Source organism: Pleurodeles waltl, chromosome 4_2 (assembly GCF_031143425.1).
Source record: "Pleurodeles waltl isolate 20211129_DDA chromosome 4_2, aPleWal1.hap1.20221129, whole genome shotgun sequence".
In the NCBI taxonomy this organism is placed as follows: domain Eukaryota; kingdom Metazoa; phylum Chordata; class Amphibia; order Caudata; family Salamandridae; genus Pleurodeles; species Pleurodeles waltl.
The window spans coordinates 669025896-669048829 of NC_090443.1; the positions used below are offsets into that span (position 1 = coordinate 669025896).

At 44.5% G+C, this 22934-nt stretch overlaps 1 protein-coding gene across 3 annotated transcripts in view; it reads left to right on the forward strand.

The window, feature by feature from the left end:
• The window catches only part of USP33 (ubiquitin specific peptidase 33), a 399453-nt gene that overhangs the window by 220865 nt on the left and 155654 nt on the right, over positions 1-22934 (forward strand). For all 3 annotated transcript variants that reach the window (XM_069232248.1, XM_069232249.1, XM_069232250.1), the window contains 3 exons: positions 9163-9208; positions 9428-9608; positions 22731-22857. In XM_069232248.1, the coding sequence (XP_069088349.1) occupies positions 9163-9208; positions 9428-9608; positions 22731-22857 (354 nt within the window). The remainder of the gene's footprint in view (positions 1-9162; positions 9209-9427; positions 9609-22730; positions 22858-22934) is intronic.

The window sequence follows — 22934 nt, forward strand, 5'->3', positions numbered from 1 at the left end:
TGATGGGTAGGGGAGGCCTCAAATCCTTACTGCACAACACCAGGCGTGAAAACAACCTTGCCACAACACATGCTGGTAGTAGTCAAGGCCTGAAAGCAGGCAAAAAAGTATCTGGGGTGGGAGGGGAAACTCACCGGCCTCTCCCCACTCTGGTACAGCAACCGACTGGCAGAGGTGCAAGAGTTGCAGGGCTTTCAGAAGTGGGAATTGATAGGCATAGAACACTTGGGTGACGTGTGGCGGGGGCAGGCCTTTATTAGTTTTGAAACCCTCAGGGAAGAATACAGCATAGCCAATACTGAACACTACCGATACTTACAGTTGGGAAAAGACCTGAGGTGGCACATTCCGTAGGGGAACAGCTGCCAGAAGCGTCCCCCCCCAGAAAAGACGGGATCCTGGCAGAACCGATTTCAAAAAATGGAATCTCTGTGATTTACAGGAAACTAATCAATAACTCACCAAACTTACTGAGTAAATTGAGGGAGGCATGGGAGTCCGACCTAGGAACATTAGGAGATGACGAATAGTGGGAAACTCTTGGAGGCCCCAGGGAAATAGCCATCAGAGCCAGATTCAGCCTAGCCCAGTTGAAGATCCTGCATAGGTCGTACTACTCAAGTACGCTTCTACACAAAATTGGCAGGGTGGCAAATCTATGCCTGTTGGGGCTGCAATGAATGTGGCACATTCCTACATACACTCTGGGGGGTGTCCCTTGATAAGGGTCCAGCATAGCCCGGGAGATGTCCCAGATCACCACACTAGAGATACCACTGGATCCTAAATGGCTCCTCCTGGGAATCTCAGGAGAACACACATGGACCAGATACCAGGGAATCTGGCTGAGGCTGGGAGTGGGAGTGGGAGTAGCCAAATGCAATATAGCGAGAGCCTGGGGCAGCGCTGCCACCCCTTGACTGATGGACTGGCAGCTCGACCTGGATTGGTGTCAGAGGGCCAAGAAAGCGATATATTAAGGAAGGGGATGTCCCAAAAAGTGGGTGAAAGGTATAGGGAGATTGGGCACCTGTCCAAGGTACAAGAGGTGAGGTGGATCTTCAGGGGAGTCCTGGGAATGGAGACTAAGGGTTGGGAGGAGTTTCTCTCAAGGGGGTAATGGCTGTAAAGGTGCCATACAGGCTTCGTTGGCGTGTTGCTTGCCATTATACAAAATGTTTTGGATTATTAAATATGTACTGGATGCTGTCCTTTCCCAAAGGACAGTTTTCCTCTAGTTATGTTTGTATTTCCCCCTGTGATGAACAAACACTGCTGCACTTTGTGTTTTTTTTTTTGCTAATTTTATGAGCCTTTTTAAATGGAAAAAAACTGTATCTGGTACCACTGCTACGACAGACGAATTTTACTAATCGTAGAGCAGCTTTGCTCTTCCTTCGTCAGTTGAATGATCATGATGTATGTAGTTCTGTTGGTCATTTCTTAAAAGGAGCAGTGGCCTGGCGTAAGATGTTGCTGTTTTTTTTATTTTTTAATAATAAGATGAATTGTTCTGTTCTTAGTGGGATTTTACATAGATTTTTATGAAAAATGTGTTTTTGTATATATATATTTTTTATATAATGTATTGTAATGTGATTCTTTTATGATCTATTTTTATATGATCAAATAAAGAGTACACCCTCTGTGCCCAATTGGGTACAACAGTGTGAACTCTGTACTTTGAATAATAATAAAAAGATTAAAAAAGACTCTTTGGCTGTGCCCAATGGATTCTGGGTGCAAGCACCACAGTCTGACCTTGAGCTCAAGACTCCTACTGAGGAATCCGGCGTGCATGATATTTAAACTAACAAAAAACCTGTGTTGGGTATGGTAGATGCTGCTTTTGAATCACTTCAGTAACTTTGCCTTCTCAATTGTCACCAATCTGCAAGAAAAATGAAACTAAGATCCTTAGTTGAGGAAACCAAGCTGAATTCATTTGTAATCTGTCAAATTGCACCAGTTAGCAGACCATTTTAATTTTTTTATTTTGTGACTTAACCACAGCTGGAGAGTTGCTGCGTTGATAGTTAAAGTTGACCCTTGCTTCCATTTCTTGTACCTTTTAATTAACTTTATTCTGTCTGTGACCAATTTGTGCTAAAGGCTGTGGCATTGGGATAGAGTGTTCAGAATTAAAGCCAGAGACATACCAGATGCAGTACTGGTTCGTCAAATGGCCCACAAATGTTAGGCTGCCAAAATCTCCTTGTTACTGGCTGCTTGTTGGCCTTTCCATGCTGTCTCACCATATGTTTTTAGTGAGGTTACTGGACTACCTGAGGAGAGTTTCAGGTTTTCACCTACGTTTTGCATTGAGGAGAGTTTCAGGTTTTCACCTACGTTTTGCATTGAGGAGAGTTTCAGGTTTACATCTTAGCTTTTCAGTTAATCATCAAAAGGTCGACGCCTTGACACCTGCTGGTCACTCCTGCACTGGTAGGTGGTTCCTCTCGGTCCGGGGGGCTGCGGGTGCAGTGCTTGGTCCAGGCGTCAAGTTCCTTTGTTACCAGGCAGTCGCGGTCAGGGGAGCATCTGGATCCTCAATGCAGGCTTCGCCATGGGGGTGCAGGGAGGTCGATTCAGGGTGTCCACATCGTTGGAGTCGCCTGGGAGTCCTCACTGCGGTGTTGGTTGTCCTGGACTCGAGCCGGGGGCGTCGGGTGCAGAGTGTGAAGACTTACGCTTCTGGCAGGAAGTGAGAGTCTCTTTAAAGTTGTTTCAAAGTTGCATGTTTTTTGCAGTTTCTGAACAGTGCTGCTGTTCTCGGGACGTTCTTGGTCCTTTGGGTGCAGGGCAGTCCTCTGAGTCCTCAGAGGTCGCTGGTCCCGCTGGATGCGTCGCTGTGCAGGTTCTTTGAGTCTGGAGACAGACCGGTAGGGCTGGGGCCAAGTCAGTTGTCGTCTCTGTCATCTCTGTGGGGCTTTCAGGTCAGCAGTCCTTGTATCTTCAGGTTGCAGGAATCTGATCTCCTGGGTTCAGGGCCGCCCCTAAATACTGAATTTAGGGGGGGTGTTTAGGTCAGGGGGGCAGTAGCCAATGGCTACTGTCCTTGAGGGTCGCTACACCCTCCTTGTGCCTCCTTCCAGAGGGGAGGGGGGCACATCCCTATTCCTATTGGGTGAATCCTCCAAAACCAAGATGGAGGCAGGGGTCACCTCACCTCAGGGCACCTTAGGAGCTGTCCTGACTCCTTGTTTTTCTCATTATCTCCTCTGGACTTGCCACCAAAAGTGGGGGCTGTGTTTGGAGGGGTGGGCATCTCCACTAGCTGGGATGTCCTGGGGGGCTATAACAACAGGCAGGAGCCTTTGAGGCTCACAGCCAGGTGTTACAGTTCCTGCAGGGGAGGTGAGAAGCACCTCCACCAAGTGCAGGCTTTGTTCCTGGCCACAGAGTGACAAAGGCACTCACCCCATGTGGCCAGGAACTCGCCTGGGTGTGGCAGGCTGGCAGAAACTGGTCAGCCTAGTACTAGTAGTCAGACTGGTATCTGGACTCTAAGATGCCCTCTGTGTGTATTTTTCAATAAATCCCACACTGGCATCAGTATGGATTTATTGTGCTGAGAAGTTTGATACCAAACTTCCCAGCTTTCAATGTAGCCATTATGGAACTGTGGAGTAATTGACAAACTCCCAGACCATATACTCTTGATGGCTACCCTGCACTTACAATGTCTAAGGTTTGGCTTAGACACTGCAGGGGCATAGTCCTCATGCAACTATGCCCTCACCTGTGGTATAGTGCACCCTGCCTTAGGGCTGTAAGGCCTGCTAGAGGGGTGACATCATGCCACAGGCAGTGGGATGTGGGCACGGCACCCTGAGGGGAGTGCCATGTCGACTTAGTCATTTTCTCCCTACCAGCACACACAAGCTGTGAGGCAGTGTGCATGTGCTGAGTTGAGGGGTCCCCAGGGTGGCATAATGCATGCTGCAGCCCTTAGAGACCTTCCCTGGCCACCAGGCCCCTTGGTAACAGGGGTACCATTTACAAGGGACTTAACTGTGTGCCAGGGCTATGCCAATTGTGGGAACAAAGGTACATTCTTAGGGAAAGAACGCTGGTGCTGGGGCCTGGTTTAACAGGGTCCCAGCACACTTTCAATCATAACTGGCCTCAACAAAAGGCAAAACGTTAGGGGGTAACCATGCCAAGGGAGGCATTTCCCTACACCAACATAGTAGTTTCTGTTGTCTTCGCCTTCCCTTGCTCTCAGTGTTCAGACTGTTAGACAAAACTGGGTTGACCTCCACAAGGTCGGTGCCAGATTTCGACTGTTCCTCTAGAACCTCATAGTTCACTAACAAAAGCCCAGCGCGAGACAAATGAGCAAATCTTTGGTAATGTCTTAGTTGATTCCCTTGGCTCCTTGTACTGATCCTAAAATTTTAATAATCTAAATCTAAACTTCTCAAGAATGTTTTCTCCTGGTAACTCTGAGAAAGCTGGTATGGACAGCTTAGAGTACCCATTACTCAGGCAGCAGTGGGAGGAAGTCTCAGTCACTCTCTTCAGCTAGGGTCCAACTTAACTCCACTCGCACCTGGTCACTTTAATCTTTTACAAAGATACTCTTCTTTGCCTTTTTGCTTTCTGTTACTGGAGCCCAGCTGGTCTGACCGTTGAGAAACTATTCCAAATCTTGTATACAAGCGACAGCACGGTCCAAAGCCTCAGCCCTGCCCCAGGGAAACAAAAACATCTATTCTTCTTACTAGCCCAGCTGTGTTTTGATTCCCTGGTGGTGGAAGTCCCAAGAAACAGAGGTATCTCACCGCTCTATTGGAGGAGACACCTTAACTTAACCCTTACAGATTCCTCTCACTGCTCTCTTGCCAGCTATTTCAGCATTTACCCTGACTTTGTCAGATTTTTTTAGAGAATATACTGTTCTCGGGCGCTTTCAAGTTGGCAGAGGGCCACTTCATCTGCTGGTGCTTTACCCGCCTACACATGGACATACCTTTAAAATGAGATACTTACATTTTAACACCACTGGAATTTTTTTCCATTTGGGAGAATGTGGGAGATCATTCAGCAGGCAGGGACCACTGAGCCACAACCATTGCGGTTAGGGCCTTTTGCTTCTGGTGTTATGTAGTCCATCCTATTGCCTCTCTGCAAATTGGACTAAGTGCGCAACTTCCACACTTGACTCTCAAGGTACTGAGGGGAAAATTCTTCTCAGTGAGGTAGTTTGGGGTGGCGGCAGTGCTTAATTTGAGCCAGTCGTTTTCTGGTGCTCAGCACTGGCCCTTTATTCTCAACAACAGCACTAACAACAGCCCACCACGTGGTGGAGCGGTTTGTCTAATTTTGAGGTGAGCACAACAGTTGTGTTAAAGAATTCAGTATACATAAAAATGAATAATACCTTCCACCCATGCGATTCTTATAGCTTTGGGTGGTCTATAGCAGTCCGGATAGTCACACGTGTTGCAGTGTGATTCTTATTAGTTATATTGGAACTGTCTTGGCAACACTGGCAGCAGCAGTGGGTGGTGTAGGCTTCTGTGGCCTCCAGAGAAGATCCCCGGCAATTAGGTTTTTTGTTTGTTTTGTTACAAACAAAGCACTGAGCGGCGGGAGAGATTTAGAATTCAAACGTCAAACAGTGGACACAGTAACTTGCTCTCTAGCCCTGGGCTTGTTTCAGTAAATAGAAAAGCACTTTAACAACACAGCAAGACAAAATACTTCAATAATGGCGTTTCAGCTACTATGTTCTATAGTGTACGGATACAGAATCATAGCCCAGCTCTAAAGATCTCAACTCACTGAGATATAGTATCAGTGAAAATATCATAGGCATGAATCATGGACTGGTGCAAACTCACAATTAGGCCTTGGGCAATCAGCGATTCTACTTGGTAAATCATAGGTTGGTTTGTTATGTTTCTTTAGCAACAAGAGTTCTTGATGACCGTTGTTAATCTCCCTAATGTGCAGGAGTCAGTGGTCTTTATTTCGTCATACCACCTTAAAAGAGCAAATAAAAGCAGTGATAACACATAATTAAATACAGTCCTAATCTGAAAGCGGATATTATTTATAAAAAAATAAAATAAATAAAAATCGGTATACTTCACATTTAGTACTCCAATCCAAAAAGTGCATTCTATAATTTAAGACCCTCGTACATCTGGGAAGCTGCAATCAACAACAGGGTAAGCAGTGCAGCTGATTTCCCGCAGCCCCCGCCCCCCCCAAACCAGATAAAGTGCAGTGTTTGGACCTCCTTATACAGCCTTGTGCCTAAATTCCATCAAACTGGGATTAGCCAATTTTTCTGACATTCCTGTATGCTGGGCAGACAAAGAGGGCATGTTCCACAGTTTTCTTGTGTGGCTCCAGAAGACTGACACGCCTACCGTAGTGTTCTGGGAGTATGGGCCCACTTGGTGGTGAGTGAGAGAAGTGGCGAAGACCCATATCTGAATTCGATATAAAGTTTTCTGGCCAGTGTGGGTTCAGCCTCATCTAGAAACTGCTCTGTTTTGTATTCAACCTTCATCAGGAGAAAAGTATCTCTCAATGACCGGAAAGAGGTCCGAGTCAGGAGAGAGTGCAATTTAGATTGGCCATAATGTCTCTTTCTCTTGAGGTGCGATTTGGGAATGGATGATGCCACTCTCGGGTCCTCCCACAATCTTGCATTCCCCACCTTACTTAAGGTGCCCCTAACATACTTGAGCCAAGGGAGATCTCTTGGCTCCAAAATACTAAGCCCCTTCTCAAACCCCTCACGGTAGGAGCAGATTCCACACCAGCCCCATCGGAGATGTGGTTGGGGCCCTTATTCAACCTAAGAGGGACCAGTGAGTGCTAACAGGAAGTCCTGTCAACTGCTGCAACAATCGAATCTCAGATAACACCAGAGCATTAATATCCCTGTCCCCCTATAATTCTGTGCAGTAAAGAGCAGCTCCCTGAGCCTGGTGGGTGTAAAGTTGGACCACATGTGAAATTTAGGAAACAAGTATGCCTCGATGGACTTCCATCAACCTCTCAATATGTTGTTCAGGTTTGAGCCTGCGCCTTGTAATGTGGGTTTGCTATTCCAGTTATTCTATGAGGGTGAGCCAAAGATAATCAAAAGTGTGAACCCGTTCAACCAGGGTCCCTTTCAGTGTGGGGTTGGCTCTAGTGGTGTGGCATGTATTTAACACTATATTTTTGTTTTTGTTTTTATTTATTTCTAAACCCCTCTTTCTGCAAAATCTATCAAAATTGTCTAAGGCTTTTTGGAGCCCCATGGAGGATGCAGACACTACTGCGGGAAACTTAATGGTTGCCAACATAAGGGCATCACACTCGCATTGGTTTGGATGGTTGCCAAATCGTTAACGTATAGTGTAAAGAGGGTTGGGGCAAGGACACAGCCCTGCCCATCATCCTCTTAGCAGAAAATGTCTCAGTCACTTCACCCATCCGACCACATCAGATCTGGGAAAAATTCTGATTGTGGAGCTTAACAATAATTACCAATACATAGTCGGGGACCCCCATGTCGGCTAACACCTGCCGCTACATAGGCCCGGAGACCAGATCAAATGCGGAACATAGGTCCACAAACACCACACATTCGGCCACCCCCCAACACCACAGTTTTCCTAAATATTGGTTGTAGCCGAAATACCTGGTCTACAATGGAGGTTCAATCCTGAAAACTGGCTTTTAGAGGAATTAGTATCTTGTTGAATGCCATCCAGTCCTGAAGCCTCACTAAGATGATTCTGCTAAACAACTTTTGTGTGCTATCAACTAGGCTTATGGGCCTATAGTTGGTTGGTAAAGCGGTGAACTGAATGTGGGTATAGGTGTCCCTTAAATTATGGGATTATGGGACACAGAATAGGGGATCCAGATATAAATCTCACCTAGCAACAAATCTTACAAGATTTTATCTGTCCCTTGTGCTTTATTAGGGACAATCTTCTTGATTGCCGAGCTTGTAATTGTAGGAAACTCCTCACATCCAGTCACAGCTCTCAGTCCTACTGTGGTGGAACACACCCCAACAGCTGAAGCAAAACCAACTTCCCCAGTCACAGAATACAAACTGGAGAAGTGAGCAATCCAGTCAGCAGCAGCAGTGTTATTCTCAGTGGGGAAATATTCCTCCTTGCTCCCCGTGGCCACTGAATCAGGTGTGTTTGGTTAAAACACAGAGAAGCCGAGCCAAAGCTACCCCACCAAGATGGTAGGTTTGATCACTTGGGCAAATATGTTCCATCTTTTTCCCTCCAATCGTTGACTAGATGTGGCTACAGGATTGCTGTGACATAAGAACGGGAAGCTTCAACTCATTGTGCACAAAACCAGAATTCCCATATAGGCCTCATTCAAAATGTCCACTTCCAACTAGACACAATAATATTAATCTGATGCATTTTATTGCTCACTCTCCTTTGCTCCTCGCACAAAATAAGAGCACCACTCGTCTTTTGTGCAATCAAGCACACCCTTCAGAGTAGCAGACTCTGATTCTTCAAAGTGTTGGAGCTGCATCTTGGGTATGAAGTGCTTTGTAAATGCATCTATAACACAATGAAGTTCAAGACAGTCCCTTCAGTCCAACAGTTTAGCATTCACCATATTTGCCAAGGGTAATGGTGAGTGTTTCGCTCTAACATAACATAATCTAATAGTCCAAAAATGTAGGAAGATTTCCCTAGTCTCCCCAAGAAATATGCATTGTTGATTGTCTTTTTTTTTTTTTTGCAGAAAGTATTGTTCCAGAATAGTTTGCAAATCTATGGGAAGTTTCAAGAAAGTTGCCTTAAACTGTACTTTTCCTATACCAGAATATCTTAATTTCTAAAGTAGTTCTCATCATATTTTGGACTGCTTGCCTCCTGGCAGATTATTGTTATGTCTTAGTAAGATGTTGCTTTGAAATCAAATTAAAAGCTACAGCCCACTAGTGTAGAGACAGCAGAATGTTTGTTTTGCCAGCAATTATTGGTAGCTTGCATGAGGTAATGCTTAAATAACACCCTCTCTTGGTTTCTTTGGCTCTATTGGGAAACATAACTTATAGCCTGGCTCTAAATGATAATTACAGAACAACGGAAGTTATCCCTAGGGCACCTAAAATATATATTTTATGGACTAATTGTGGTTTTGATGTCGTTTCTCTTCACATAGGTTAAGGAACGGTGTAAAATTCTGCAAAGTTCAAAAATTTCCAGAGGTATTTATACAGTTTTCCATTACTCATTTTTTCCATATGATTTGAAAATATCAACAATGTAACTCAAAGGCACTAGTTATCTTTTGATAAAAACTACTGATGTTTGCATAGTAGAATAAAACACTAAGGTACTTTAGAATGCTTTGGAATCAATTTCCCCTGTTTGAATACATTTGTAAGACAACTGTGTGTCAATGCTTCTCTTCATTTCTGTTGCAGATACTGTGTATTCATTTAAAGAGATTTAGACATGAACTTATGTTCTCCACAAAAATCTGTACCCATGTATCTTTCCCATTGGAAGGGTTAGATCTCCAGCCTTTTCTTGCTAAGGAGAGTCCGGGCCAGATTGTAACTTATGATCTATTGTCTGCAATTTGCCATCATGGTACTGCTAGCAGTAAGTACTTTTTATTTTTGCTTCATCATTTAGTACACTACTATGTTGATGTAATCCTTGTATTTCATTTTGCTGTTGTTTCTTTACGATTTTTGTTGTTAAGCTCAGATACAGGACTGCCTATTATGAGTTGCTGAAAAAGTACGCAACTAAAGCGTGAAACCATGGATAGTTTATGTTGTACTTAAAACTATGGTCTTTGAGTTAGTTACTCTGCTGTTGATTTGTGGCACACTGTAGAGAAAGCAGAATGAAAGTTGTAACTGAAAATAATAGAGATTTTATAATATGATTGTGAGCAGAGTACAATTTCGAAATTGCTTTGCAGCCTCCAGTGTTGGAGTGAACATTATTTTTAACAATTATTGATGCATATTATGGGTTTTTATGCATATTTGTATTTAAAGATGATATTTGCATCATCATAAAGGGCTAATTGATCAAAGAAAAGTATAGATAATAGATTTTTTTCATCATAGTCGCATTCTAGATATAACTGTGGAAATCCATCCTTTGGGATAGGAGTTGGTGCTGTAAGCCTGACTAAAAGAAATATTTTTTTGTTTGAACACATTCTTAAAAATGCATCTTCCAAAACCATGCATTATGGACAGTGGGGCTCCTTATGGTGAATTGTGAATTTGAACTGATGTGGAGGCCTTCACAGTGGTATAGGAGTGGGTTATAATGGTGTCTACATTGCAACACACGCAAATTAAGAGGTTATTAATCAGATCAGGGTGGCTTGTGGTGGTAGGTGATTTGTGTTTTATAGCCTAAACTTGAAGTTGGAAGGATTATCTGGGCAGAACCTGGGCTAGGAGGAGGACCTTTGTGTGCACACAAGAACGAAGGATTTCACTGTTTAAATTGGAAGAATAATATGGACCTCTACTTTCATGTGGTTGACTTTTTAGCCTGTCACATTTAACACCACAGACATTTAATGCTCTCTAACTTTACTCTCCCCTCCATGTCCGTTCTTTCTGTATCTTTCCCAGTCCTTCAATTCTGTTTTGAGTTTTGTCTCAGTCTTGGGTTGAGGAGGTTTGAGAGCTACACTTGAAGTTTGAAAGTAGAATCTGTTCCTTCGGCATGAAGCAACAAACTATACTTTTTAAGGCAAATTGACATTTACTGACATCCACAAGAAGAATCTGCTTTTTTCATTAGTGTTACAAGATGCTTAATTTCTCATATCCATTTGGCAAGGAATTGGTGTATTCTTTAGGGTTGTGTTGTTGGTGGGATTAGGAAGTGTCACAAGTACAATCTAGCGTTATACAAAGCCAGGCTCCTTGGCATTTGTGGTTTTAGAGCAGAAATGAAGAAAGTTCTTTAAATCAAGATAGTTTTATTGTCTTGTTCTTTGAGTTTAGAATCAGTAGTACCCTCCAGTGACACTGTATTGGTGTTTCCCTAGCACAAACCTAGGTATGAGGCTGCAGAGCGCTAAAAAAGTGTGTTTACAGTCAAGTTTACGTACACTGGGATGGAATGTCTGGTTCCCTATGTATCATGGTATTAGCAGAGTAAGAAGGATAAGTTGAGTTTCCCAAATTTTGCTGTACTTGGCTAGTATATGTTAACTCTCAATTACCCCCTAAATTTAAGACACTTTCAAAGGTATTTCTTCAGTGACAAAACCTGATTTTGTTACTAAACAGTAATGTATCGTCTGCTAAGCAAAATGCGAGGCATGGTCATTCACTATACTTTAAATGGATGTATTGACTTTTTGTGAGTCTGTGCAGTATCAAAGTAAATTATTCTATGTATTACTGGGGAGTTTGAAAATGAAAAAAGATGTTGGAAACCTAGCACTATGAAATATGGCTTTTAGTGGAACTTAATGAATATGCATTTCTCCCCTCCCCAAGTCAAACAGGGTTGTCACCCATTTGGGAGTTTTCAGATAGATACTACTTACTGCAAATACCTCACCTTATAAATATCCTCCAGATGGCAGGTGTATTTCAAATCTTTTTTCCCAGCAGTAGTTCTGTAGAGTCATCAAGTGGCACCTCATAGCTCCAGCCGCAGCTTAGTCATCCCACAATGTTCCAAATTTGGGTCATAATAGGTACTCCATTGTCCAGGGGTGCCTCTTTCCATTTACTTTCTTTATCAACGGTGTTCAGCGCTCCTCCATGCTACACTGACAAAATTCCTATGCTATCAATAGCAGTTAGATCAAATGACTACTTAGTTTGTTTAAACCTTGCCGTACAATCTGTAAAAAGAGTTAAATATCAGATCCAAGTGACACCTGTATATCGTGCCTTGGATCTGAAACAGGATCCCCCAACTTGTGATTTTTTTGTTCCTCAATCTACCCCAATGTCATAAAGACCAAGAGACTGATAACTAGTGCCTTTGAGTTACATTGTTTGTTTTAGCCAACACACTTGGCGACCCTTCAGAGCAGACCTTTTCTTCTTCAAGCAAGCCTTCAGTCAGGGAGGATCTCCAAAGAGGTCTTCTCTCAAGAAACAAAAAAGCAGTTGAAGAGAGATTACCTCTTCTTTCATATGACCTTTTGGACCTTGGTGTGGTCTGCAGATGCTTATCTCTCTCTCTCTCTATCTCTATCTCTATCTCTATCTCTATCTCTATCTCTATCTCTATCTCTATCTCTATCTCTATCGCTATCGCTATCGCTATCGCTATCGCTATCGCTATCTCTATCTCTATCTCTATCGCTATCGCTATCGCTATCGCTATCGCTATCGCTATCTCTAGTCCCTGCCTAGGTTGGAACATTTCCACAGACCTTGTTGGATATTTCCAGGAAGCCCCCCTGCCTTCTGGGTCTCTCGAGCTGGTCAGATACTGGCACCACTCTCATTGATGCTGCAGCCTTAATGCCCCTTCAAAAGAATTGAGGAAGCCCATGCCTTCCAAAACACTGAACCCCAGGCACCTGTCACTGCCTTCGACTCTGTCCCCTGAGCCTATTACTATGCTGCTCCCAACATTGAAGTTGGCTGACATTATCTGGCAAACTGAAATTTCCATAATGCCTGACAAAGACCGTTGCTGCACACATTTATAAATTTGGGTGTTGCCACCACATCCTCTGTTACAATCCAGATGCTCAGCTTTATCTGACCTTATGAAAGGCTAGTGGCCTCGACTTTTCCCCAGAAGGTGCATCTTTTGCCCCCTTATTCTCCCATCAGAGGAGGACTCTTCGGTCACTTCAGTGGTACAAAAAGCAGCAGACATTGTAGTTGAACTTGCCCGCCCCTGGGATGTAGCCAGAAATACTGCAGCCACCCTCAGCAGTGTCAGACCCTTTTCAGTCAATTAATGAGATGTGTTGGGAGCCAGTGTTTGAGGCCTTGAAGAAACTCTACTCAGCTCTTGCAGTCCACTGACAAATTTCACTGGCACAAGCCTTCATCTTCTGATCCAGAGTTCTCGTTAATGCCCCTTTTCCAGAGAGCAAAGTGGTTTAAGTCTCTTCTACTGAAATTAACCAAAAAGGTTTTGAATGCTCCTCCAAACAGAAAGGCTAAGAGTCTTATCTTTCTGATGAATACTTCTAATTGTGATTCCTCACCATCTGAAATCTCCAGACCGGATTTGGAGATTTTTCGAAACAGTTTTCCATCACACTTCTAGAAGTGGTGTGTGGCTTTGTGCTGGCTTCATACCACCTGGAACTGACGGAGCAGAGCTGCATGTTTAAATACTAACCCTGAGCACTGACGTCAGTTTCTTTGCCTTCAAATACAGAGCTAGAGATCCTCTTCCAACTTTGTCAGTTTTCTGACCACTCCAAAGAAATTTCACAGTATGTTACGGAATGATGTCCCCGTACTAAAACAGGATTCCAACTGTGCCACAGCTGTGCAATGCAGATGTTGCCATGGGCTTGCATGAGGTAGCCTTTGGTGTTTCGGTCACGGCACAACTCAGTCATGTAATAAGTGGGTTGTGATGCACCGAAAGGCTATTAGAGATCGGGAGGAGCAATTTATGTAACCAAACACAAAAAGTGGCAGCTTAAGTACATCTCACTCCAAGTCATAGGCCTGATCTCTGTCCTGAACACTAGACCACTACTGTGACCACTCCATTTCCAACTCAAAGTTCTCAGGTAAGTAAAGTCCAAGTCTAAACAAAGGCATAAAATAATTGAAGCAAGGCTTGACTCCAGCACTCCTGCTCTAAAAAGAAGACACAAGGGTATCAAGATGTTAGTTGCACTCTATTGAGGTCACTGGCCACAGGGCCTATCTCTCAGTTGATATCGAGCACCTGTGTTTCCCAGGCCCTGGTCGACCCCCACTGCAGATGAAGGCCTTCTGAAAAGCCATGTTGCAAATGTTCTGTGTGCTTCCAGCTCCTCCTGGTGCATGTTCAGGTCCCACGGAACCGCAGAGGCCGTCAGGTTTCTGGTGGCAGGTCCCTCCCCACTGTCTTTTACCAAGCCTGTACCAACTCTGGTATTGATCTCCACTCCAGCCCTTTGGTCCAGGCTGATTTCTGCCACCCTGACGCCAGTGCCTACACCATTGGCGCCGTTAAATGACCCTGTCCCGACACCCATGTCGGATCTTGAACAGATGTCTGGTTGAGCTGGGCCGATGTTACACTACTAGACTATAAAACCACAACCTGTTGTTCTTCACCCTCACTGTAACCATGTGCCTCTACCATGCTTTCAGGATGGACTACATTGTCTTTTTGGCTCCGATTCTGACCCTGCTATAGCAAGCTACAGCCCAAAATGAGGAAGGTAATGGAAGGGAGGATGGATTACTTCCCCCCTCATTACACTGATGATGCCCTTTGATTTACAAAATGTCAGGGGCTTGATAGCTCCCCTTAGACAGAGCTTGACCTGCCACATGGTCCTCCTAGAAAGCATCTCTTTGGCAGCGGTGTTTCAAAGGGCAGCTGAAGTACTGGAATTGCAGTTGCCCTTCAGTGAGATTAAGATAAATGTTTTAACTGAAATACTACATTCCGGGCTCGTAACGTTGAGCCCTTAATCCTTTTAATGATACCCCCACAGATACTCTTGTGACTTTCTAATCGAAGCAATGTTCTTTGCCTACCTGTGAACAGGCATGGTCTTTTAACTCCGTGCCTCCTTTTTGTCATCCGCACCATGTGGCACATGTGAGCCCTGAAATCCCAGTGGGCTCAGCATTAAGGCCACCTTTCCTACACAATCCAGCTCTTGGGGACAACTGCTCAAGGTCTGCAGTGCGGCTGACCAATCACACCTTGTATTGCATGAATCCTCTTTTTCTTCCCCAGCTAATGTTAACAGTGGTGACACACATCACTGGTGGGTTATGGGTGTCACCTGTGAGAGGTAGAGATAAGAAGGCTTTGTTCTACAGTGGAGGGTGAACTCCACATCAACCTACTGGAGCTGCAGGCCATTAATTTTGCCCTGACGGCCTTGCTGTCGTCCGTCAAGGGGAGGCTGGTTCAGGTTCTTACAAATACCACCTCCACCATGTGGTACAGCAACAAGCAGGGGGAAGTAGGGTCTTTGGTACTGTGCCTGGAACTTTTCACTCCTGGTGGCGAATAGAGCACCGGGTCATCTTTCTGGTCATGACCAACCTGCCACAGTCCCTGAATGCCAAAGTGGAAGATTTGAGCAGCTCATGAGTGGCACCTGCATCCCAGTGTTAATATTGAATCAATCAATGCGCACAACAAGACACCTTTATACATGAATGATACATTTTCATACACTAAGTCATATCACCCCTGTTGGATTCCCCCCGTAATTAACTCTTCGTCAACCCCAGAATATAGGTATGTGGTCAGGCAGGCTCTGCAGCCCAAGCCTGATGGTTAATGACTCACATGTCACAGGTGGGGTAACACTTAGCCGGCAGCCAAACACACAAGTGTGGATCAGATCCCACAGAAAGGCAGCAAAACTACAATATTCCCCAGAGATTGGTCCCAATAAAGTACAAATGGCCAGAGGGACGCATGCATTCCCAAAACACTATGAAGTTAAATGCCACATGTAGCTTGGTACACTTAGCCAATCAGGACACAGCACATGCAGCGACCACCCACCCCTCAGGCCAGACATCCGTGTCCACGCCAAGCCCTCCTATATTCCCTATCTGAAAATTGTATCTATGACTCTGTCAAATTATTTACATATTTCACTAAGGAAAGAATGTTTTATATGTTGATTGCTCCCAGACACATTCATAAAACGTAGTTTGTTTCAATTTGCTATGAGAGACAGTCCTCAAACCCCAACGCTGTACCTGCTCTTCCGGCCTTAATGTTAAAATAAACAACCTGTTTCCTGTTTTACCTGACTCCTCTTGCCTTTTGATTTGTATGGTAAAATCTCAACAGAGCAACATTTTGGTGAACCAGCCAGGAGCAGTTTGGTTTTCAAACTTGACCTCGACCAAAGGAAGGAGACCCCTCCCAGACAAATTCACATTTGTGCAAATTAGAAAGGTGAGCAGAAGCCGCAATTGGTTTAAAGTTCTGCAGATCGGAGGTCCTTCGTGAAGCACCCATCACAAGGGTTAGAGTCTACATCAGAGCCTTAGTCATAGCAGTTGGCATGTGGCAAACTAGGAAAAATCATAATCTGTGGAAGTCACTTTCTTGATTGTCCGCATTGGGAAGGGTGATCTCTTCGACTGCTGGACGTAACACAGCTGGTACGCTTGAGCCCTTGGTGTAATACAATTATTTTTTTTGGTTACTGGCCAGTTGGTCCTCTGGGCATGACACAGATGGTACGCATAAGGCTCTGGGTATGACATAGGGCCAGCTCTCTGTTGTAAGAGGTACCTTCTCTTGGACCACTGGGCGTGATACAGTCGGTACACATAGTGGATAGTAGATATAGGACCCACATCTTGATCTTATTAGACCATCCTGGTTTTCTCAGTGCCATTGGTGTCTTAACACTGGTGGTATTCAGAAGTGAGAGGTGTGCTTTGCTGGGACCGCTTGGTGTGACACCGATGGTACGTAGCACCCCTGGGTGTGGGGGAATTCGGTTGTAAGAGTACTAGAACAATTGGGATCCCGGAGATTAGGCCAAGAAGGATCTATGGTCACTGAAGTAAGACCTTTCTTTCTCCACATATATTGTTGCAATCTTTTCCACCAAGCTGATATCGATGAGATTATCAGGCTCCCCTACCTTCACGCAACGCAGAGGTTCCCTTGGTCACTGGTTAACATGTGCTGGGAGTGGGCAGGACTTAAGGTATTGCAGACGGGCCATTCCCCGTATTTCTTTTTTTAAATTTTTTTAGGCCTAGTCAGCATCTCCCCTGCCAGTGAAAATGGTGTAATTTTGATATTATGGGAAGCCCCACCAACGGAGCGCATGACATGGGGTTTGTCTCAAATCCTCTCCTGCCGGAATCGGGTTACCTACTGCTCCCCGGGGCTTTCTAACTGAGGTGTTGTGCGTCTAGGAGCTGCTCTCGGAAGTAGCGTGGGCTCCTCCTCTCTTTCTTCCTCCTCTCTACAGTGGCAAATTGAGTATGGAGGGGGCTATGGCTACCAAAAGATCGGGCACACTGGATGGCTACACTAAGAAGGCTGTGGGTGCACTGGACAAGGACATTTTTCAAATTGAGAAGTGCCTTTGCAATCTATTCATTCCACCCAGGAAGAGAGGGTTCAGTCTCCATCTTAAGTATCCAGTAAGGTTCTCACCTCAGACCAATTCACCCCGTCCCCCACAAAAAAAAAAGATTTAATGACAGCCAAACTAGTGAACAAACATGGTTAGTGTGTGCCTACCCAAGGTCCTCACTCAAGTGAAAAACCTTCATACCCAAAGTGGAACTTTCTATCACCCCAGAGTGGACCTTCCAGATGTGACCGCACCTGCCTGTCCTTTTGTGGCCATTTTAGCAGATGCCCCAGACTGTCCCAAAATGAGAAAGACACCACCTTGGAATTGATTAACAAGGTGGCCCATTGGCTTAGGGTAAACACCACAATGTAAGGTAGTCTACTGTTGGATATTCTAATGGCCAGGAGAGTGGTCTGGGTTGAAAAAATGCGTAAGGAACAGGAGGGAGTCTGCATAATCATCGCCTTAAGGAACCCCAGGTTGGTCAGGTAACAGTTGGGGTACGCAGGGCATTCTATCCATCTGTTGGGCAACATCAAGATTTTACTCCTAGGGTTATTTTTATTGGACTTTGTCTGGAAATTATTCCTTGATGCCGGTGTGTCATCTTCCTATTTTGTTGTGCCTATCTCCAGTCGTTTTTCTTCCCTTAGATGGTCTATCTGATATTGATTGACTTAGCAACTATAATGCTCCTGCACCTCCCCTTGTTGTGGACCCCCCCCTCCCAAAATATCCCTCCCTTCAGTTACCCCTGTTCCCGCCATATTACCCAGGGGATCACAAATGCAGCGTATTTCAACGCAGTTGCCCCGGGAACCAATAAACTGGTGTAAATCTTCTTTTTTGGAACATAGTAGGTTTGGCCAGTAAACAAGGTTGTGAAGTCTAAGAGAATTATATATGGGAACACAATATAATACTATTTCAGAAGACCCAAGCAGTCGAGGAAATTGTATTGTATGGATAATGTGCTGCATGCGAACCTGCCCAACTTAAACCTCCGTGCATGAAGATTGTGCGGTGGATGTTAACTGCCTTCAACCTGCTTGAGGTGGTAGATGTGATCCTCACCGCCAGACGCCCGTGTTGCCCAAAACACAAACCCCATTCAGGCGAATATCTTTTTGTTTGTTTATCCTAGCTAGGTCTTTCTGTAGGCACTGTGCAAGATTGTTATCTCTTTCGGGCTTTCTGCATTTGCCGGATCAATTGTTCTTGTTGAAAATCACTTGTCATGTGGTTTATTTAAGGTTTGACACATCTACACTTGCCAATCATTTGTGTTTCTACAGGGAGTATGCATAGCTGCTTGCTGCATCTCCTCACTTTGATGGCTGTTTTCTTCATTGTGATTGTCAGCTTGTTGCATTCATTGTCAGGGCAAAAACCCTACACCACATTCTTCCAGGATTAATTGGTGCCGAGAACTGGGACAGCCTTCTTACCAAAAGTCTTGACTCCTTTCCACTTTGAGCAGTCCATAGCTCTGCTGCATTCTTTACTGCCCTTCACCCCTTGAAAGAGGAGGAATGGGTCCATCAGTTGAATCCCAAAATGCCTTTAAGCCTTTACATAGGTCATATAATGGACCATTGAGTAGCCAAATGTTTTTCTGAGTTTGTCTGGAGCAAACAATGGGAATGAAGGCTGTGCAAAAGAGGACCTTGTTAAGGTGAATAAAGATCTGCACTAAGTTATGCAACTTATTAGCGAGGGAGCATCCCACAGGATGTCTGAGGACCCATTCCACCAGGCTTATCGCCACTACAACTGTGTTTGCCGGGAGTGGGGGAGGGGGGTGGGGATGTGGGTGCCTGTCCTTGACATAACATCTGTGCATATGTTCATGAAGCACTGCCAGGTCCAGCGGAAGGAGAGTTAGCCCCCTTAGTTCTGCTACACTTGTTTTGATCTGCATCCATGATTATCTGGACATCTCAGTGTTACTTAAATTCTACTGATATGGTGGCTTCATCAATGGTTCCAGTTATGACCATGTACTGCCATACTTGGATGCTCGCCACTGGCCGCTTGGGAGATGGACAAATGTCCCTAATGGACAAAACTTATGACAGCTAGTGGCTCTCCATAGGAAAAGCTAACTTCTCCTTTAGGGATTCAGAAGTAGCTGCCCCACACCTCTCCCTGAGCCCGGCCTTCTTGGCAGAGTGGTTTCATCACAATTACCAAGAGATTCAGGGATATTCTAGGGCATAACAGTCCCATGAATTAAAAGCTTTACAGCTGACCCCCCCACCTCCAACAGATCTATTGCTACTCCAGTCCTTGCCATCTTCTTCTGGCTCACTTTCATCCAATTCTCTTATGCCCTTGCCCTCCCTCTTACACCACCAGCTTCTGTTGGGGGACCATCTACAGTTTGCTCATCAGTGGGAAGATGATCACAGCAGATTTCTGGGTGATCCAGGTCATCTGCTCAGGCTATGCCCCCCCCCCCCCCCCAGATCGCCCTCCTTCCACCATGATGTACTAGCTGAACAGGCCTTGATCGTGAAGGTGATTGTTCTTGCTCAACCATAGAAGTGGTGTCCTTGGAAGAATGGGGTGGGAAATTCTACTGCCTTTACTTTTTGATCCCCTGAGAAGGACGAATCTGTTCATTTGGCAGGACGAGTTCAGATTGTTGCTCCTGAGCAAGGTTATTTTTGTCCACAATGTTGGAGATTGGTGGTCTCCCTAGAACTCCAGGTCACCCTCTCACACGTGTTAGCTGTGGTTCACCGTTGGGTCTCAGTACTATTAGTTTGTGTGCTCATTTGGTTGGACAAAAACACTGCAGGGCTCCTTGTAGTAGTCATGGAACATTGTCAGTGCACCATAACCCTTCTACCCATTCCCACACAGTGGTTGACCTTCTTATGGGCGATGCTGGACATGAACTGTATGAGGACTTTCTCTCCTCAGGATTGCAGGTTTTTTGGGGGGTAAATAAATCTATCTGATGATTCTGACTTGGCACCAATCTCATTTTCGCAGGTCCTACAACTTTTTGCCTGATGCTGTCTTGCATCCTCCTGCTGCCACGTACCAGGCAATATGGATGATGGCCCGTCAGTGGCTCCTTAGGAATCAGTGGATCCACTATCATTGTGGCTTGCGTACCGATTTACAGTTTGGTTCTCTCAGAGCTGCAGTGGTGACTGGTGACGTGCCCCTTCAGTCTTTTCATGGGTTATCCCTTTAGTTCTCCACAGTCACAAGCTAGTGTGGTTATGGACACCTTCTTACTGAGTGCAGCACTCACCTGGGCAACCTCACTATATTGTGGCCTGTTGTCCATTTCTGAACAGAGCCTGCACATAAATAAATTTGAGCTATAGGAAGTCCAACTTGGCTGTAGGGCTACCTCGCGTCCATCTTGGGGAGCGACATTCAATTCAAGTTTTCCTTATGGCAATCATTTTGGCCTGCCTGGTCAGTGAACTTTAGGCTCTCAATCTGGCTTCCTTTCTCATTGTTTTACCCAGATAAATTGTTTTTTTCATACCTGCTGGTCATTTCTAACCAACATGGTAATTATCTTCAATTCTTCTTCCCTCCTTTCTCTCCCACCAAGGAGGAGGAGAGATGGCATTGAATGTTTCCCAGGTGTGTGGTCTCTTACTGCATCGTCTGCGCACAACAGAACAGAGTTGATGATCAGCTCTTTGGGGGCTGTTTTAGGGCAACAAAAGGTCATACTGGTAACTAAACATGCAATGTTGTATTGGGTTGCACTCTGCTATGCCTTGGACAAGAAAGACCTTAGACTGGCATTACCATTCATTCCACAGTGGCCACTCACATTGTTATCACCAGTGGCAGGTACCCGTGGCTGGTATCTGTCACGTAGCGACTTGCTCCTTCTAGCATATGTTTGGAGAATATTATATGCCTCATATTTCTGACATACATTGATGGATAAATTACCAAACCTCTGTGGTGTGAATTTCTTGATTAGTTGACCCTACTCAGTCTCATCTCCTGCAGGGGTCATTCATCAGATGAAGAATCTGTCAGAAGAATGTTACTTGCCTTTTGTAACAGTATATCTGGTAGCTACTATTCTTTTTCCAGATTACTCAGTTTTTCCTCCTTTGAGTCAGTGCCTTTTATAGTAAGATTCCAAAGTTTGCAAATGTATTCTCTGCTGAACTGTCAGTGTTGTTTATGCTCGTTCAGTTCCTCCCCATGCCTCAATTAGGCATGGAAAAAATACTAGGAATTGATAGCAGTATGCTAGCCATCTCCTTATGACCCACTGTTCTCACATCTTGGGTGGTTGAAATCTTGGCCGGAACATGAGGTGCCAGCTAGTGATGCTGAAGCACTATTGCTTGGCAAGAAGCTCCCAGAGCCAGCCTGGTACCTGGAGAATATACTCATAAGGAGAGGAATCAGAGGGAAGAATTATAGTTACAAAATGTAAGTAACTTTTGTCTGCTTCCAGAGTGAAGGGTGCAGTGCTAGCCTTCCAATAAATAGATAAGTACTTGGTGCCACCAGCTCATGTAGTTCTCTGTGACACATAGGCCTGATTAGAAGCATCAGATTTTTCTTGCCGATGTCAAGCTCTGCAAGACATGACTGAAAATGCCCGGTCGCATCAATTTCAAAGGCCTTTTAAAATATTTTCTATCCATTTAAAAGGTGTAAAATGACATATTGGCAGCTGGGCTCTTGCTGGTCAATGGCACAACTTCACTGTGAGTGCAGAACAGCATTCAGACATCATCAACTTTAAGTGAAGGTATGAAACAAGGCAACGTTGTGTGCCACTTCTGTGTGAATCCAGATTCAGCTCAAGTGAGTCACATCCCTATAAATCAGCTGGCCATGAAGTGCTAACATCCTTGGTGGGTTTGTAGTTTTGCACAGTTTTTCCATTCACATCTGTGAATACACACCTTATGCTTGCACATATACAATTATTTGGTCATTCCTGTAAATTTTTGCTGCAAGTCGTAAGGGACAGTTTGAATACTTGGGGCCTGATTTAGAGTTTGGCCGACAGGTTACTCTGTCACAAACATGACGGATATCCCGTCTGCCGTATTCAGATTCCCATAGTATATAATGGGATCATAATACGGCAGACGGGACATTTGTCGTGGTTGTGGCGCGGTAACCACTATCTGCCAAACTCTTAATCAGGCCCTCAATGTCACAATAATTCTGTGTTTGGCATTATGAGGTCATAGATTTATTCTTCAGCAGAAAATGCATTTTGGCTTGCGATTTTGATCTGCAGTTAGTCATACATGGGGATAAACGTGTGTTTTTGAAAATTGAATTTCAACTGTACTGAAGGAAATAGCTGTGGTTTGATAAAACTGTTTCAAAAGTTAATCGTGAAACTCAATAAGTCTATAGCAATATGTCGGTCAATATGTATACCAATGTCTGTCAAAATGTATTTGCAATACTTTACATGGCTATACAAGTTTTTCCATTGTTAATGAGGTCAGTAGTAGCTGTGCCATTAACTTTAACTATCTTGTTAATTTAAGGTGGACATTACATAGCTTATTGCCGGAACAATATAAATAATCAGTGGTACGAGTTTGATGATCAGAGTGTCACCGAGGTGTCGGAATCAGTTGTGCAGAATGCAGAAGCCTATGTCCTTTTTTACAAGTAAGTACAGCAATAGAAATGTATATGCAAACCAAGATGAATTGCATTGTTTCCTTAGCTTGTGTTTTAGAGACAGC